The sequence below is a fragment of the Eleutherodactylus coqui genome, chromosome 7 (assembly GCF_035609145.1).
Source record: "Eleutherodactylus coqui strain aEleCoq1 chromosome 7, aEleCoq1.hap1, whole genome shotgun sequence".
NCBI classification, from domain to species: Eukaryota; Metazoa; Chordata; class Amphibia; order Anura; family Eleutherodactylidae; genus Eleutherodactylus; species Eleutherodactylus coqui.
The window spans coordinates 222,215,184-222,234,735 of record NC_089843.1 but is presented as its reverse complement, the minus strand read 5'-3'; the positions used below and the strand labels follow the sequence as shown (position 1 = coordinate 222,234,735).

Here is a 19,552-nt window from a genome sequence, read left to right as displayed (position 1 = left end):
GGTCCTGCAGCGGTGGAAGCAGTAAGGAGGAGGGCAGCTCTGTGGAGGAGAAGGACGTGCGAGATCGTGAAAGACGAATGTCAAACAATGCGCGAGAGAGAGTGCGCGTCCGAGACATCAATGAGGCTTTCAAGGAATTGGGCCGCATGGTGCAGATGCATTTAAAAGCCGACAAAGCCCAGACCAAGCTCATCATCCTACAGCAGGCCGTGCAGGTCATAATGAGCCTGGAGCAGCAAGTGCGAGGTATCCTCCACTACCGCCCTAGTATCTTTATAATTGAACTTCCATTCTTCCTGCATCAGCACTTATTACATTTCTTCTCATCCCACAACATTTCTCTTTAAAATACAAGCACCATCATGTCTGCCTTCATATCTGTTTCCACTTTGTATCACTCGTGTATATGGATCCATGGGCTCTTTAAAACTAATTCAGAACTTAGCAGTGAGTAATAAACCCCTTGTCCTGTTGTGCTTCCCTTCTCTGCCACCGTTTCCATGTTTTCCTTTACCTTGTCCTGTTGGGGACTGGAGGTTCTTGTGATGTTGCCATCATCCACCTCTATAATGCAGCTCCTTCTCTCCCTCCCGGTCAGTTGCCATACTCAGACATTAAGTTGTTCATCCACTGCTAAAGTTAGATTTTTTTTGGAGGATCTATCCTTTACACATTGAACCATGGCCAGCAGGAGCGCAGACTAAATAGTTAATGGATAATGTAACTCCCAAATATATTGTAAGGGCAGCTATAGGGAATCAAGAGCCCCCCCCCCCCCCAGCCCCCCCCCCCCCTCGACGCCTCTCCACAAACTATAAAGCATTGTTTAGAGAGAGCAAGTCATTTGGGAGTAATCTGTTCCTTACAGCAGGAGCTCTTCTGCTGGGGACTCTATATTTTGGGGAGTTGCAGATTAGCCTTCGGACTTCCTAAGCAGGGCTACAATGTAGACCTGATGATGGCACAGTAAATCCACTTCTGTTACCTTTTTAGAATTACTCAAACATTCCTCAATAAGTTTTTAATTTTTGTATGGATCCTTATGAAAATTGACGCGAGTGAAGAAAAGCTCTTGTCGTTGCCCATAGCAACCAATTACACAGCAGGTTTCATTTTTCAAGAACCCTCTGAGGAGTGCGCGCTCAGCTGGGATTCAGTTTTTTGTTTTTAGACGGCTTTCAGAAATGTGCCCAATAATTCTTCATCCATGACCATTTTCTTAAGAAACTATCCAAAAATTAGTCCTTGAAAAATGTGTGTATTTCCTAGTGAGGGAGTCCTTCAGGATGTCTAATACTGCTGCTGGAGATGGGCTATTGTGCTGCTCATGTAAAACAAAGCTGACAGTGCTAGATAGACCTGAAAATCTGTTTAAACGTACCCTTGACGTATGTTTGAGTATCAGTAAGACTTGTACATCTTCCGGCCCCCCTCCTCTGAGCGGTCTCCTAGTTGGATGCTACATCCGTCCATCAGAGCAGAGGGCGGCTGAGACAAGTTGTGGAGGGTTCGGTACAGAACACTAGGGACACTGGATGAAAGGCAGTATAGAAACCCGGTACCGGATCTGCCTGTCAACCTGTATGATCATCCAAGTAGATCAAAGTATCCGGTAATGTCCCTTTTACAGGGGCCAATAGTCGGGTAAATGAGTGACGTCCCTGCTAAGGTCATCGGCGCCCATGCAGAGCGTTTACACTGACAGACTTCACAGCTGGATCGCGGGTTTCTTGCTCAGCGCTTCAACTTCTATGTGAAGCGGGGAGCGTTTACACGAAACCACAAGCCAGCGGTGGGTTTTTATGCTGACTGAAAGGCAAGCAGAGAGGTATGTAGAGGACCGCCCTGACAAGGTCCCTGTCATCCAAACCAGTATGGACCGTGATGGAGAATCGTGAAGGAATGCAGAGCAATAGCATGAAATCTGACATGCTTATACTGATTGGAATCGGTACCCCTTCATTCGTAATATCCGGCTAACGCATTTTGAGGCCTGTTGCCGTTTTTTTTAATCAAAAGCTGTAGGTTCATGGGCTAGTTCCTACCAGGAGAGCTTAGGGGTCTCTCCAGCTCTCTGAAGAGCTCACAGGCCTCAAACATGGTAGTTCTGGACAATAATAATGGAGGATTCAACTTTCCAAGCTCGGGGGTTTTGCTCCAACCAGCAGTCATGACCGAGCTCCTGCTTTCGCTCCGCACGCCTTCCCTGCGCATGAAGGGTTTGCCATTAGGATTGCAATGCAAGGAGGATTCCAAGGTCTTCGCCTTCACTGTCTTGCTGATACCAAGAACATACACAGCTATGGTTAAACAGGTTTCCAGGTCTCCTCTCTGCCGGCAATGTTACACACAACAGCTGAGAGATTGTAGTAATCCAGAACCCTTGGTGGATATACCAAAGATACAACTGAGGCAAGCAGAGAGCGCAGTCTCCAGGGTACATGGCAGGTCCTCCGCTCTATCCTCACATCTGGTACATGGCAGGTCCTCCGCTCTATCCTCACATCTGGTACATGGCAGGTCCTCCTCTCTATCCTCACATCTGGTACATGGCAGGTCCTCCGCTCTATCCTCACATCTGGTACATGGCAGGTCCTCCGCTCTATCCTCACATCTGTCCTTTATCTGATCATCACCCTTTCCTTACAATCTCTTCTCTTCTGTATGTTGATATAAATGATTCTATGTAACAATGTCTATCGGCTCTGCTCTTACTATCGTAGTGTGTTACAATGACATGTTGCCTTTAACTACGCAGGCTGCTATTACTAATTTATCTCCCTCGCTGTTACTATTTATTTCTACTATTTTCCTTGCCACAATGTGTGACTGTGTGCGTTTTTGCTGTTGAATGCTCTTTTCAAGGACTTGTTTAGTTTTGGTAATTGTGACTATAGCCGAGCATGCCTGTCGGACAGACTTCAATCCATTTCTGCAATGCTGTTCTTAACATCCCTTATAAATCAATCTCCATGTATGATTGCTCTTGTCAACTAGATGATGTGACTTGTGCACCTCTTGTGTGAGATGGTCGCATCTAATTGTCACTCATGTTGTCCCATTAGAGTACTACATCTAACGATCGCTCTGTTCCATAGAGAGGAATCTAAACCCGAAGGCTGCTTGCCTGAAGAGGCGCGAGGAGGAAAAAGTGTCGGGTGTCGATCCACAGATGGGGCTGCCTGGAGGACTGCCTGGTCTTGGGGACTCTCATAACCCAGTGGGCCATATGTGAAGTATGTAACAACTCCTTCATTCTCTATCCAAGGAATGTGGTAGAATTATTCCAGGCTGAGGAAGGTGAAATCCTCTTAAGATTTTGGTAATCTTGAATTAAAAAGAAAAAAATCCTTTCTGACTCAACACTGAGCCTCAGTAGGGTTTACAAATTTAGGCAAAGGTTGATCATACCCTCTCCATCCCTCATTTGAGGAGGACCTGTCAGCTGTAGACGGTAGAAGCCCAAAAATTCCTTCCTGACTTCAAGCCTGGAATAATGCCCGGACCAACGATTTTTGTAAAGTAAGCTACCATAACATGTAAGGCCTCTCTTGAACTCTTTTAGTGACCTCACCATCACCACATCCTCGGGCAGAGAGTTCCATAGTCTCACTGCTCTTACAGTAAAGAACCCTCTTCTATGTTTTGTGAAAGCCTTCTTTTCTCTAGAGGGAGCCCCCTTGTTACAGTCACAGCCCTGGGTTATAAAGAGATCTCTATACTGACCCCTCACATAGTTATTAGGTCACCTCTTGGCTGTCGTTTTTTTTCCACACTAAACCCCAGTTTTGATAACCTCTCTGGGTATTGTAGACCTTCTATTCCATTTATTAGTTGTCCACTCTTGAACCTGCTCAAGCTCTGTGTCTTCCTTGAGAATCTGTGCTCTATGCAATGTTCTCATCATGTGTCCCTAGACTTCTTTTCATGTCCCCATGATCCTATTTGCCTTGGCAGCAGCTGCCTGACACTGGTTGCTCCAGTTAAACTTCCAGTTATAAAATCCCCAAGCCCTTTCCCATGTCGGTGTTCCCCAGTGGTTTCCCATTTACTGTGTAATGGTGACATGTATTTCCTGCCTGTGTGCAGAACCTCACATGTATCAGTGTTACCCCTCATTTGCCACTTTTCTGCCCAAGCCTCCAGTTTATCCAAATCAATTTGCACACGCATCTTATTCTCTCGTTACTTTACATAGTTTTGTATCCTCCGCAAATATTCATATTTTACTGCACAATCCTTCTACCAGGTCATTAATGTATTAAAAAGATAGGGCCCAATACTGACCTTGTGGGATCCCACTAATAATGGTGGCCCCTCCAGTACTGCCCCCTGTGGCACCCCACTAGTAAGTGTCCCCTCCAGTACTGCCCCCTGTGGCATCCCACTGGTAACGGTGGCCCCTCCAATACTGCCCCCTGTGGCATCCCACTGGTAACGGTGGCCCCTCCAATACTGCCCCCTGTGGCACCCTACTGGTAACGGTGACCCCTCCAATACTGCCCCCTGTGGCACCCTACTGGTAAGGGTGGCCCCTCCAATACTGCCCCTGGGGCACCCCACTAGTAAAGGTGGCCCCGAAAATAAGACATCCTCTGAAAATAAGACCCAGTAGAGGTTTTGCTGAAGTGCTAAATATAAGACTTCCCCTGAAAGTAAGACCTAGCTCTGTCCCTGCTGTGCAAGTCTGCTGTGATGAGCTCCCCCTGGTGGCTGGAAGCTGCAATACCGTCCCTGCTGTACAAGTGATCCAGGAACTGCTGTGGGTGATGGTTACAGTCTGCAGACAGTGTGTGGGAGCCAGGTACTTTACAGCCCTTATTTCTTGTGGCTCTGTGTGAGTCAGGCACGACAAGAATTCCTCATGCAAGGACAGGGCTATCGCTAGACATGAGAGATTTGGGCCAATGATTCTGAAAGAAATAAAGTCACAAGAAATTCACCAGGAAATTCCGGGTTCGGAGTGTTCTGATGATCCAGACTGTCGCTGAATAAACCTTGCTTTGTGTGATTAATAAATATCGGGATCGGTAAATGTACCATAGATTGTTGTACATGGAAATAACGGTAGTAACAAGGAATGCTTGATAGGATTCCCAGTTTGTCTGGCTCTGCTGGTCTGTGATGACAACTACTGGGCAGGATATAAGAAATGGGCATCTTTTTGTTCAACAATAAGTGTGAATTCTTCTTCATGGAAAAATAAGACATCCCCCGAAAATAAGACCTAGTGTATCTTTGAAAGCAAAAATCAATATGACACGGTCTTATTTTCGGGGAAACGGGGTAGTAAGGCTAACCCCTCCCAATACTGCCCCCTGTGGCACCCCACTAGTAACGCTGGCCCCTCTTAATACTGCCCCCTGTGGTACCCCACTAGTAACAGTGACCTAATCAGAGTAGGTACCATTAATAACCACCCTCTGCTTTCTATCATTGAGCCAGTTACCCACTTACATACATTCTCGCCCAGACCAAGCGTTCTCATTTTATACACCAACCTTTTATGCGGCAAAGTATCAAACACTTCAGAAAAGTGCAGATATAGAAGATCCAGTGACTCCCCGGTGCAGTCTAGAACTTACCTCCCCGTAGAAGCTGATCAGGTTGGTTTGACAGAAGCGATCTCTCATAAAGCCGCTGATATGGAGTTATACAGCTATTTTCCTTGAGGTCCTCCAGGATGGCATCTCTTAGAAACCCTTCAAACATTTTACCCACAGTAGAAGTTTGACTTGGCAGCCTGTAGTTTCCAGGTTCACTTTTTGACCTCTTTCGAATATCCGCACCACATTTGCTATGTGCCAATTCAGTGGAACAGACCCTGTCTCAATAGAGGCCTTAAATTTATGAAACAAGGGTCTGTCTATTGCATTACGTATGTATAATACTGTATGCCATCAGGACCCAGCCACTTGCCTATCTGAATCTTTTTAGGGTAGCTCCACACTTCCTCCTGGGTTAGACTGGTTACATTTTAATGGGAGTTTACTTTATCGCTCTGCATTTCACCTGATATTTCAGTTTCCTCTAAAAAAAAACACTGGAGAAAGATTTGATGTAACAGACTTGCTTTCTCTTTATCCCCCTTTATTTTTTTCCTCTCCTTTTTTTTTTTTTTTCTTAAGAGCCAACAATTTGAGGTTTAATCTTCTTACTATTAATTTAGGGTTAGTTTTACTCTCCTAGGCAGATGGTCTCTGTCTCCACCTTTTGCTGCTTTTATTTGCTTTTTACATAATTTTATTTTTTTCCTTATAGGTTGTTAGTGCTTCTTCGCTGCCTTCTTCTTTTAGTAGTTTAATTCTGTTGCTTGCCCCCTTTACCTCTTATTGAGCCACATTTGTTTACTCCTTTTCATAAGCCTTTTATTCCCGTAAGGCATGAGCTGCTCAGAGTGAGGATTATAAGACTGGTTTTAAAGATTTCCCATTTGTCCGTACTCTTAGTTTTGAGCCCACTGTCCCAGTCGATGATAGGGTTAACGCCATCTCTGAGCTGATTGAACTTTGCCTTTCTGAAGCTTGGTATTTTTGTGGCCCCCCTGATGAAACACCCGTTAGAATACGTTTTCACATGTTTTTCAATTTGGTCAATCTTTCCCAGATGTCCTCCAGCCTGCACCCCTGTTGTTCTGTCAGGTCTGTAGGTTAATATTATCCCCTTCCCGCAACAGGGCGTAAACTTACATCCTGGGGATAGTGCGGGATCACATATGATCTCGTGCTATCCCGCAGCGGGAGACGGCTGTCAGTCACAGCCGGCGTCCCGCTGCAACAGCGGGGCGGCATCAGAGATGCGCCCCTCCGCTGTTAACCCCTACCCTGCCGTGATCTAAGTAGATAGCGGCAGGGAAAGAGTTCACAGAGGGAGCGCGCTCCCTCTGTGTCTTCAGCCGGCTGTATTGCCAATGCCTATTATCGCTGTATAATCGATAAGGCATGGCAGGGCAGTAGCCCTGCCATGCCTTATCACAGCGATGGGCAGTACTGTGGTCAAAGTCCCCCAGGGGGACACAAGTTGTGTTAAAAAATTAAAAAAAAAATGTTAAAAATTAATTAAAATTTATTTTTAAAAAAAAAGCCCTTTTATGCTTTTTCTCATATTAGCATAAAAAAGGTTAAAAATTAAAACCCCATATATTTGGTATTGTCGCGTCCGTAACGACGCGTACAATAAGCTGCACATGCTTTTAAGTGTGCACAGAAAAAAGCGTTAAAAAAACGCTAAACTGAGGCAAAAGGCTAATTTTTAGCATTTTGCCTCCCTAAAAACGCAATAAAAGTGATCAAAAAAGCCGTATGTACCCCAAAATGGTACCAATAAAAACTACAGCTCGTCTCGCAAAAAATAAGCCCTCACAGAGCTCTGTACATAAAAAATAAACTTACGGGACTTTGAATGCAGCGATTTAGAGAATAAAAAAAAAAAGATTTCCAAAAAAAAAGGTTTTTATTGCAGAAAAGTGGAAAACCCTAAAAAAAAGTAAGAATTTTGGTATCGTTGTAACTGTACCGACCCGCAGAAAAAATGGAATGTCTCGTTTATGCTGCATGATTAACGCTGTAAAAAAAATAAAAATCTAGGGCAGAATTGATGCGTTTTCTCTCCCTGCTATCATAAAAAAATAATAAGTTTTACAATCTAGTCTATGTACCCAAAAGTGGCACCGATAAAAACTACAGTTCGCCACGCAAAAAACAAGCCCTTATACGGCCGCGTCCACGGAAAAATAAAAAAGTTATGACTTGATAAATGGAGAAGAAAATCCGCCAAAAATCATTAACCCCTTAAGGACACGGCCTATTTTGGGCTTAAGGACGCAAAGTCCAAAAGGGCCGTTCCGCTAGATGGCCCTCTACAAGTTGGGTAGGGTAATTATTGTTCTAGTTATTGACAAAGAATCATTTCCTGTAGGGTTCAGTTTCCCAGTTTATATCCGGAGAGTCGAATTCCCCCATAATAATTAGCATTCGGTAAAAATAACTTAACTTTCTTTCTTTTAAATAAAAACACATTAAAAAAACAAACCATTGAATCTGCCTCACTGTAGTCTAGGATTGGCAGCATAGCTTGTTTTTCTTGAAGATGCAATAGTGGGATTGCTGGGATAGTAATGGGCTGAGATACATGGCAGACATGGAGGCTTTTTTCACACTTCTGGCTGACATTGGAACCCATTGGTATCTTGCACTCACCCTGCAGGGTGCGATGGGTGACAGACGTATACCCCTAGCCCTGTCATCTGCTTAAATGCTGCAGTTCCTATTGATTGTGGCATGTAAGGTCTGAGGTCTGTCTGGATCTGGTGGTTAGAGCAGGATCCTGGCTGTCAGTAGTTGGCTTAGCCAAGTGTATCCCTATTGGTCAGACTTCCAGCATTAGTCATACAGTTTAAAGGTTTTTGGTTATTTAAGCGTATCCCTATTTATTCGGACGGTTCTGTACTAACCCCTCCCACCTGTTCTCCTTACTTAAGGCCCATTTAGACACAACCATTATCGCTCAAAATTCGCTCAAAAGCCGTCTTTTGAACAATTATGGTTGTGTCTAACTGCGCTGACATCATGCAGTTTTCGTTAAGCCTTCGCTCGTTGTCTTTCAGCGTGCTGATGATCAGCCTTATCAGAGATTCACAGCGGGATACAGCTGATAATATTTTATCCCGCTCCCTGATGACAAGCTGGGTATGAAGAACAGAGCGGTCCAGCTGCGTTCTTCATGCCCCACTCGGAGCGCTCGGCTGTATAACAGCTGGGCACTCGGAGCGGGGAACAGTTGGATGCAGAAGACAAGTGGGGACGCACCCGCTTGTGTTCCGCATCCTCCGCTCATAGCGCTCAGCTGTGTAACACCTGGGCGCTCGGAGCAGGGAACAGCTGGATGCAGAAGACAAGCGGGGACACCCTGCTTGTCTTCTGCATCCTCTGCTCGCAGCGCAAGGTGGATCACTCAACGTTTGAGCGATCATCTTACGTTGTAAAGAACATCTTTTGAGCGATAATCGTTGTCTAAAGATCACGATCTTCCCCTCTATTTCTCTGGTTCCCCTTCCCCCAGTCCATAGTTTAAACACTCCTCCAACTTTCTAGCCATCTTCATCCCCCAGCGCAGATGAACTCTCCCTTTTGAGATGCCGCCTGTTTCTACGGTAGAACCCAAAGCCAACAGCAAAGTCAGCCCAGTTCTCCAGGAACCTGAGCCACCTCCTTCCTACACCAACTCTGGAGCCACTTGTTTACCTCCCCAATCTCCCGCTGCCTTTCCTGTGTGACACGTGGTACAGGTAGTATTTCAGAAAACACTTTTGGAGGTCCTCACCCCTAAGCTTACATCCTAGATCCCTGAAGTCATTTTTAAGAAACTTTTTCACCTACCTCTGTCATTGATGCCAATGTGCACTGTGACTATGGAGCCTCCTTTTTATCGCATCGCAAAGCACGAACTTGCAATTTTCGTGCGATGTAATGTCTTTAACTCCTATTGTCTTTCTCGGTCAAAAATCGCATGGGGCAGCGATGTTGTTGTGAGAAAAAGCAGCGCTGACGCTCATTTCGTTTTTCCTGCACAGAGGTCATTAGTCTGTGAAAAATAGCTGTTGTGCAAAGTCTCATAGGCTATAATGGGGCCATGTATCCTCTATGGAATGCACAGCCCGAAATCCCTGCCGTGTTGAATAAGGTCTTGTGTATAGATTGTCATATGTCCAGAAAGTCTGCGAACCCCCAGCAAGCAACATGAAGGTCAAGGAGCTCTCCCAACAGGTTGGGATAAAGTTGTTCAGCATAAATCAGAGTTGAATTATATAAAAATATCCCACGGAGCACAATTAAACCCGTTATAACAAAGTGGAAAGAATATGGAACAACTACAAACCTGGCAAGAGAAGACCACCCACCAAAAACTCTCATTTCAAATATGCCAATGTTGCCTCTGAAGAGCTCCACAGTGGAGATGGACATGTCTGTCCCTAGGACCACTATGAGACAGACACTTCGCAGAGTAGGGCTTTATGGTAGAGCAGCCAGAAAAAAAGCCATTGTTTAGGCAAGTTTTGAGTTTGCCAAACAGTACAGTTAGAACTGACAGAAAAGCCAATCATACCATTAGTAGCACAATGAATATAAAGAACAACCACCGCCATATAAATGTTATGCCAACGAATGCAAGAAGTCTGATCGGTAAAGTGGGTGAGCTTGAAGCAAGAATGTCTGATGAAAATTACGATATAGTGGGAATAACGGAAACATGGCTTGATAAGTGCGATTTGGGCGGTGAATTTACAGGGTTACAATCTCTTCAGAAGAGACCGTGGAAACCAGAAAGGGGGAGGGGTGTGTCTGTACGTTAAATTGTACTTAATGCCGAGGCTACGGGAGGATATAGGGGTAGGAGAAGAACATGTGGAATCTCTGTGGGTAGAAATACAGGGAGAGAAAAAAACAAAATCCTTATAGGGGTTTTCTATAGACCACCAAAAGCAACAGAAGAAACTGAAACCCTACTACTAAGGCAGATAGAAGAGGTGTCAACACACATTAAAGTAATTTTTATGGGGGGCTTTGATTATCCGGATTATAATATGGGAGAACGAAACCTGCAAATCTCACAGGGGTGATAAGTTCTTGAGAACAATTAAAGATAATTACCTTACCAAACTTGTGCAGGAACCAACTAGAGGAAGGGCCACTCTGGACTTAGTACTAACTAACAAACCAGACTGAATAATGGGGGTGCAGGTTGAGGGGCACTTGGGGAACAGTGACCACAATATAATTAATTTCCAGCTGTCATTCAATAAGAAGCCTCATCAGGGAGCGACAAATAAACTAAACTTTAGTAAAGCAAAATTTGATCAGCCTCAGAGCTACTATCGGTGATATTAATTGGGACAACACCCTCAAAAATATCAGCACAGAGGACAAATGGGAGGAGTTTAAAAAGATCCTAATCACCTCATGTGAGCAGTTCATAGCATTTAAAAAGAAAAGTACAAGTAGAAGGAAACCAATGTGGCTCGACAAGACTGTAAGGGGGGCAATAAGTGAAAAAAAGATCATTTAAACTACTAAAGCAAGAAGCAGTGTAAAAGCGGTGAGACTGTGGAACTCTCTGCCTGAGGACGTGGTGATGGCAAAATGCATAGAGGAGTTTAAGAGGGACTGGATGTCTTTCTAGAGTGCTAAGATATAACAGGATATAGACATTAGGTGACCAGCGGGGTTGTGATCTGAAATGTTGATCCAGGGATTATTCTGGCTGCCATTATGGAGTCAGGAAGGAATTTATTTTATCTTCATAAGAGCTGTTTTTTTGTTGTTTTTTTTTGCCTCCCTCTGGACCAAGAAGGGGGAGGTTTAAACCAGGCTGAACTAGATGGACATTGTCTCCCTTTAGCCTAACACACCATGTTACAATGTAAACGGCATGTGGCAGACTGACCAAACATGGAAGAACATGCTCTGGTTATGGTCACACTCTCTTTCAAACTATTTACTTGGACAACTATTGGCGCATGTAAAAGTATCCTAAAGGTTAATGGAGAACCCCTCTGACACATTGCTGCCAGAACAATCAACACACTTCACAGCCCAAAAACAGAGTTCTAAAATAAAAATTAATTTCCGCATATAAACTGGTAAAGTAGACAACTGATACTGACATTACCATCTTACACTTTACAGTATGAGCACCTTGAAGGTAACTTCACAGCTCACCACCTCAGCTCTTACCGTTAAACAGAAAACTCCCTAAATATGAGGAACAGAACTCATCCTTTCTTATTGTTTAAGAGGTGATAACCTGAAATAAGTTCTTGTGTCCAAGAGGGGGCAGTACAGGAGAAGTGATGACAGTAACGGGCCTATGGTCTTTCTTCCTGGGGTACACACATACAGAAACAGGAGATAGAACTTTTCATGCTGCTCCTGACTTCAAACGAGTTCTACGCCCCTGTTACAAGAATATTCAACCTGGTGGTGGTGTAAAACTTAGATTCTGACTGTGGAAAGGGTTTGGAGTCCTGATATGCTACATATGTGCTTGGCCATAAAGGGTTAAATCCTTGTCCAGTAACACATGCCTAGATCGTTGGAAGTGGAGGCACAAACTTAGGGGACGTTTAATTGTGTATTTATGATGTACAGTCAATAATTAGCAGTGTGCGGTCCATACCTGGCGGAGCTAGGACCCGTCGCCACTCCTGACACCTCTGCTTTGGTAACTTCTTGTATCTCCATAAAATAGCAATTCTGGAGCATCTCTCCTCACAGGAGCAACGTGGAGGTCTGTGAATAAATTGACACTTGGGTGTTACCAGATGGGGGCAAGTACCTGCAGTCAGTCATATCACTGTATATAGTGTCAGACTGTGTAGCACAGAATTGTCAATTCTATTTAGGGGGAACAGAGGAATGACACAGTACAGAGTTCTAAGAGAAAATGCTCAAAAATTGCTTTTAGTAAATTTTGTATATTTCCCCTTAAAGCCATGTTTGGCCTGTTGAAGGTCCTCTCTAACCCTTTGCTGATGCAGTCAGGCGGATGCAAGCGTCTGCTGCTGTGTCCCGTCTTCTCCTGCACACGATGGGGATGTTTGTAGGGCAGAGCTGCAGGTTCTCGGCAGACCCAGATCTGCGCAGCTTGTACACGGCATCACACGCTGCGATCATCCAAACTCACAAGAGAGAATAATCATTTGAAGGACATTTCACATATTTATTCTCACTGCGCTGATTGTTCAACAAAGCACAATTCTTGATGTTTTTCTAACCCAATAAGATTAACCTCGTGACTAATGACGTATTGCTTTCCTGTATTAGAACTATAGTCAGTCAATAAAGATTCAGTGTGTACGCGCCTTAAGCAGGGTGGGCTGAATACTTGCCACGGCTCATCTCTACATATCTGTGAGAGCTAATTACTATAAATCATATAGTTTTCGGCCTCTCTGATGCATCCAGGTATGAACTAATTTGGAACCCAAGGCTTGAAAGGTTAATGTGACCGGTCATGTTTAACGGTCCTTAACAGCATCACAAACGATTACTTGTCACTGGTTATAAAGGGGTTTGTCTTGGTGGGAAATAGTATGACGCATAATGAGGACGTCTAAAAAAATGTTTTTGAAAACTGTTCTGTGTGCTTCCTGCTGTAAAGTTGTGTTCTTCTTTCTCAACAGTTTCATCACGTTTGCTGGATTTTTTACAACATATGTTGGGTTATTTTTATATATATATAATTCTAATTTTTGAAAAGGTTTTACAATATTTGTTTGGAAAAAAACTGAGACACAGAATTCTTTGTGGCCTTGATTATATTTTACTGAGAAATGAACTCTTATGACTATAAGTTTTACAGTGAAAAGAGGGAAAAAACTGACTTGGATTGACATCTCAACTTTGGACTTGCGCTTAAAGAAAGAGAAGTCAAGAGGAATTTGCCTTAACTGAAAAAAAAAAAGAACTTATTTAAGTGGTGGAAGTTGTAGAAAGTTTGCCCAGATGTTATCCGCCCCTGCTCTGCTGGAAGTATTTTCCCAACCTTGTGCCTACACTTCTAAGACAAAACGAGAGACTTTTTTTTTTTTTTTTTTTGCTTTGTTGGAATGAAAAAAAAAAATACAATTAAAAATGAGCTAGGCATGTGAGTATTTCTTTTTTTTTTTTTTTTTTATTTTAAATTAGAACAAATAGAAAAATATTTTTTCAGGTTTTGTGTTTTTAGCTATGGATTTTTTTTAAATAAAATTCAGAACAAAATTTTTTAAATCAAAAAAATAGACAAGAGCTACAGTGGTCTCTACTTATCTTGACTCCCTGATACCTCAGTCACTGTGCTGTCTACCTTTCCTATGGTTTAAGTTTCCTTCTGACTAAGTCATCCTATTCTGAAGAATTTGGCTAGCTGTAATGATTTTAGGAGCTGAAAGTGGTAACACCTCTGGTGCTCCAGATCTGCGTTCACACGTACACTATATATATATATATACACGACTAGAATATATATATATGTTGTCTGATAAAACTAATCTGACGGTGGGATTCCTGTGGAGATCAGGAGATCTTGTGCAGCTCAGGGTAGGACTTGAAAAAGTATCACAGGTATTATAGCAAATTTTTTGCAAGCTCTAGGGGGTAAAAGACTTGGTGCTCTGCAACATTAGAAGACGAAAAAAATCGAGCTGATGTTTTCCTGATTTGATAGATTTACAGTATTTGCTGGAGGAACTAGTAGGGGCTGTATAATCAACACCAACGCCTTCAACGTTGACCTTGTATCGTTCCTCTGCTTCCCTAATCTTATCAGTTAGATCTTCAAGATGCACATTTTTGGATTGAATGGAATTATTTCAAACCGCTTTCACTATTGAAGAATTTCCACTGACCCGTCGGATCTACAGAATTTTTGAAAGCCCGCAAGATTTTATCATTGTGTTTTTATCATTTGTATGTCTTTTGTTTTGTAGCTGAATTGCGCTCGTGTTCAAAACGAATCTGCGATTTCAACAACCCCCCCCCCCCCCCCCCCCTCATCTGGTTTTCAACCTCCTTGTATTTAAAGGGAATGTATCATCATCTAATGGTATATTTATCGAAATCTGGTTTTACTTTAAACCTTTTTGGATTATTATTTTTTTTAATTTGAATGTGATCTAGCCGTACACCATTCCAGTTCCCACACTAACCACTACAGTAACTGCTGTACTGCGCTGATCTGGGTCTAGGGAAAGCCCGATAGTGACCGTACACAGAAAGGTGGCCCACTATTCATCTTCCTTGGTTCTCGGGGTAGGGCTATAGTCCATCGCTTCCCAGTTTCTGACTATTGACTCCATTTATTGCAGATGCGATAAAGCATAAGCCTTGCCACACAGTCTATACCTGCAATCCCAGGAAGGAGTTGTGTGCCTCCATTATCTCCAACCCCAGGGAATTTTTTTAAAAATAGAGAAAAAAAAATAGCTATAACATTTAAGAAATAATGTATTTTTCTTCTACAGACATCTAATGAATGAAATTAAAATCATAATACATTCCCTTTAAATGTGTAAATAAAATGCCATTAATGTATATGCTCTTCATGTAGACAACTGCATCGAGCGCGTCTGTAGAATAAACACTTGTAACCAGATCTCTTGTAGAAAACTTTTTCAACACTTCTGTCAGCGAATTGTGTTTTTCATGTAATGTAGCATTAAAGTTGCAATTATGGCTATTTTGAATGGAGGGACTGGATTTTTCATAATGGGAATTGATCCGAAGTCATTTTAATAGCGTATATATATTCTTTTATCTGGAAATGGTAATTATTGAAGACTTTACCAGACAACAGCATTCCATGTAAAAAGGCAGCGCAGGAAAGTCTGGCTGCAGATTAGAGTCGGTAAAAACCATTACTTGCATTGCCAAGCCAGCCATGTTGTCCTGCCGCTCGGTCCAGATGACCTATTCAAGTAGATGCGTCTCCCCTCTCTGCCGTCGGCGTCCCGAGCAGCCAGCACCCCGGTCCTTGTCACCCGATGTAATTGGATTCTTCTCTTCCATAGGCACGGTTGGGCTAACATGCAGAGTTTAGATCAGATATTGTGTGTGGCTGGCTTAATGTAGTCGGAGTATAGTTAGTCAATTGCATATTAACTGAATGTCTTAAAGAATGTGTTAGGGTCAATTAGTGACTTGGTTTTCTTATAATTTTTTTTGCCTCTCCCCACCCCGGTAAATCATCTCGCTGTTACAGTTTATACTTTGGATGGACAATTGAACCTGTTCCTCCTTTCCCTTTCTTGTTGAGTATTTCTACTTAGCCCAGAATGTGATATTTATTTCCCATAGATCCATATAAGCAAAGGCTAGTCATGTCATCGCCTTATTAATCCCCCAAAAATATAGCCAGAAGGTAATTTAATTTTGAGAATGTTTCATTCAAGACATAATTTAAATATGGAATTTTGTTTCTTGAGTGCCTCAGAATTTTTTTTTATATATATACACATGTCAAATCAGCTGGCTGGATTTTTTTATTAATGAAAAATAATCCTTTTTTTAATGGATTTGGAAAACTTACCTGTAAATATACCTGTGTTGTAGCAATATATGTAAGCTTTTTATAACTGTATAACTTCTCGAATCCCAGTCTTTCAGATGTTGTATACTGATGAATGATAAAAAATAAAAAGAATACGTTAAAAAAAGTTTGTAATAAAAGTTAACATTTTTAAAAACAAAGGGTTTCCCATATTTGTTTTTGTACGTTTCTTTACTTTTATTGTAAATGAAGGGAAATGGTGTAACGCCACACAAGAAGTAGTTGCTTGTGAAGCTGACCGAACACGAGGCATTTCTACACTGCAGAGCAGGCCAGCCCATCTGCAAGCAAACCATTGTCTACCATGCAGAAAGGGTTAATGGTCCATTTTCTATTATTTTTTTAACTTTTATCTGATCGGCGTTCGGGATAACCGTGTGCCTGCTGAAAACGTAATGGGTCGTGTGCTACATGGCAAAACTGTACGTGACGTATTGCCACACTTTATGATGTGCCTTTTGCGCCGTGTGACTGTTTCAGTGGCGTCCGGCAAAACAAACGAAAAAAAAGCGCTTGACCAAACCACGTCATTTTGGAGTAGGCTGCGGTGTTTGGGAAATGTCTATGCGTTAGAAATACCACAAGCGTTGCACAACTCCATTTTGCACAACTACTTCTTTGTCTTGAGCATTCAGCACAGTAACGTGCAGCCACACACATTTTGTTTTGGAGGTACTACCTAGGCTTGTGTCCTACATTGTACATTCGGGGGTGTCGCTGCCTCCATTTAGGAGATGCACTTCTCAGTTTTAACAGAAGGGGTTGTCTTGTCATTTGCACTCAGAAGTTGATCAAGATGTGTGCGAAGAACCCCAAATCATATGCATGGTTAATGTACGAGCGTGCGGTTATACCTTTTTGTTTTCAGTTATGAACATCACGGTTCAGCCTCCCTGGCACTAAACTCGTACGGGCAGATTTACTAATATTGTCTAGAAGTTATACTAATACAGATTCATCACAGCGACTGGATGGTTAACCTGTCGAACTTTAATACCGTCTGCTCAAAGTTTGTACCACCTATTGGATTAGTTATGCCAAGAATTGCACCAAAATTGTGATGCAATGTGGCCCAATTTTTGGTGCAATTTATGTCCTGCCCCCTTTTTTATAATTCTGCTTTGGGAAAAAAAAAAAACTGGGGGCAAGTCAGGAAAATTGTGTCTAAAAATGCACAGTAAAAATGGTACAAAGCACATAAGACAGTTTTTGTTTTGGCCAGAGAACTGTTGTATTTTGTATAGTAAATGTGTCCTATAATCAGATTATCCTACCCAGCATACAGAGACGGCGGCACGGCATCACCTGAACCAGTTCCATGTTGGCGAGCGATATGTGGCTGATTCACAGTCCTATATTGCGCTCTTCAGTGTGAGGTTATCGTAACTTATAGTGTTGTGTTCCCACTCCTCAGTCTCCAGGCTGCTGACCACGATCTCCTGCAGCACAGAAGCAATGCAGAAAGGCCTCGAGCTCGGATACCAGCAGATTGTCGGGCTGCCATCACCTGCTGTATAAGGGAACGTTCAGCGTTATTTACTACACCGTGTGATTACGTCAGGGGGTTCTGTCACAGCAGCCAAAACAATAGCATTGTGGCGCATCCCCCGAACCAAACAGGAGTTCCTGGCTTAGTGAAATGGACACCACTTTAGTGCCGTCTGACGCGGGGTCCATTCTGTTTGGATTATAGAATAACGTAATTGACTGCTCTATACTCTGAAATGAACAACGCCCTTGTAAAGCTGACTCCAAAACGGTGTTCACATTAGTGAGTGGTTCTGTTTGGGGTCGCTGGCAGCTCTGTTTTCATCAGTTTTGTGCTAGACCCCCCTGACATAATCACGCTGTGTGAACATTCCTTTAGAATTTTTTAATTTTTTGTATGGTTTCAACAACTCCTCCAATTTATGGGTAACTAAAGCCAGTGATTGATGAGATTTCATACCTCATTGTCTACTGTTTAATCATGCAAACCTCGACCACCATTGTTTTCCAAGACCTCCATTTGTCGTCCTTGTGATAGGATGGCTAAAAACATAAAGCACACTGTGCTATTTTAAAGAGATTGTCCGGGTTCAAATTCACTTTGTATATTGTAATCACTGCTTTGGCGCCAGTTTTAAAAAGGGTACGGGTACTCTCCCCTCCTCATGCCTGTGATCCAGCCCTGCAATGATTCTATTCTCTGTTGACAGTGGAAGTCAGGTGACCGCTGCCTGCCAATCACCTGGCATCATGGCGCCCAAGATGTGAGGGTTGATGCTAGAACGGTCAGCGATGCTGCAGCCTCTGACGTTCATTTGGCTCAAATTTTAAAAAGTGACTTTATAACTGGACAACCCCTTTTACTGGACCAGGTAGAGGGGGAGGGGCGGGCTCGGATTTGGTGCAGACACCTAGATGCCACGCTACTCATTGAATTCCTTAGTCATTTGTACATGCAACTTTTAAAACTGACCGCGAAGTAAGACCCCATTCACATCTGCGTTGGGTCTTTACGCTTCACTGTTCCATTTTTGGAACGGAGAAACTGAAGTGAAGCAAATGAATGGATCCCTTTTTTTCTCCTATTTATTTCAATGGTTTAATAAAAATGGAAATGGACTTTTTGGTTCTAAAGAGAGATGAGTGAGCATGCTCGTCTAAGCTTGATGCTCGTTCGAGCAGCAGCATACTTGAAGGTGCTTGTTACTCGAGTGAGCACCACGTGGTGCTCGAGAAAATTCCATCTCCCCTCCCTGCTTGTTTAGCACCTCTGGGTGCTGCCAATCTCCACTATCTAACAGTATACACGGTTTACATTTTTTAGGGGGGCCTGCTGAAAGCCTACGGTATATAACCGGGGTCTGGGTGCTGTCAATCTACGCTAACAACAGTATACACTTTGTGTCTATTTTGGCCTATAAGCATATGCAAAATAACTTGCATTTTGCCCAAGCGCATTATCCAACATGACTTTTACTCCTAGTCTTCATCAAGTACGGGGGTGTCCAAATGAGGGTGTGGGCAGAGGCCGAGGTCCTGGGTGGGGTGAAACTGTGCCTGCTGCTGAGGGATTAGTAGAGCGCCGTGTATCTACGCTACCTAGCTTCATCTCACATTTTGCAGGTCCGTGTGGTAGACCATTATTAAAAGCATAACAGTGCAACCAGGTGATGATGTGGATATTGAATAACGCCTCCAGTAATTTATCCAACACCCAGTCTTCCACACAGTCCACTCCTGCTAGTCAAGGCCCTGCACTTTTGAATCCTCAGGCTGCTCCTCCTTCCTCCCAGCCTGGCCACCCCAGAAAAAGGAGAGATTCAGAACAGGCAGACTCCCAGCCACCTAGAAGTTTGTCGTGACCGAATGCCAAAATTTGGACCTTTCACAGCCTCAGGGTGATGAGGCTGGGGACTTCCAAGTAGTGTCTCAAGAGCCATTTGTGGATGATGAGGATGAGACACAGTTGTCTGTCAGT

General features: G+C 43.1%; 1 protein-coding gene across 7 annotated transcripts in view; it reads left to right on the top strand.

Moving 5' to 3' along the window:
* The window catches only part of TCF3 (transcription factor 3), a 105,690-nt gene extending 90,745 nt beyond the window's left edge, over positions 1-14,945 (top strand). For 4 of the 7 annotated variants that reach the window (XM_066574482.1, XM_066574484.1, XM_066574486.1 and 1 more), the window contains exons 20-21: positions 3,099-3,236; positions 13,181-14,945. In XM_066574482.1, coding sequence (XP_066430579.1) covers positions 3,099-3,235 — 137 coding nt within the window. In that variant the 3' untranslated portion in view covers position 3,236; positions 13,181-14,945. Of the gene's footprint in view, positions 1-10; positions 247-3,098; positions 3,237-13,180 lie in introns of all 7 variants that reach the window. The other 3 variants (XM_066574485.1, XM_066574487.1, XM_066574483.1) reach the window with 1 other exon arrangement.
* The last annotated feature ends 4,607 nt before the right edge of the window (positions 14,946-19,552 follow it).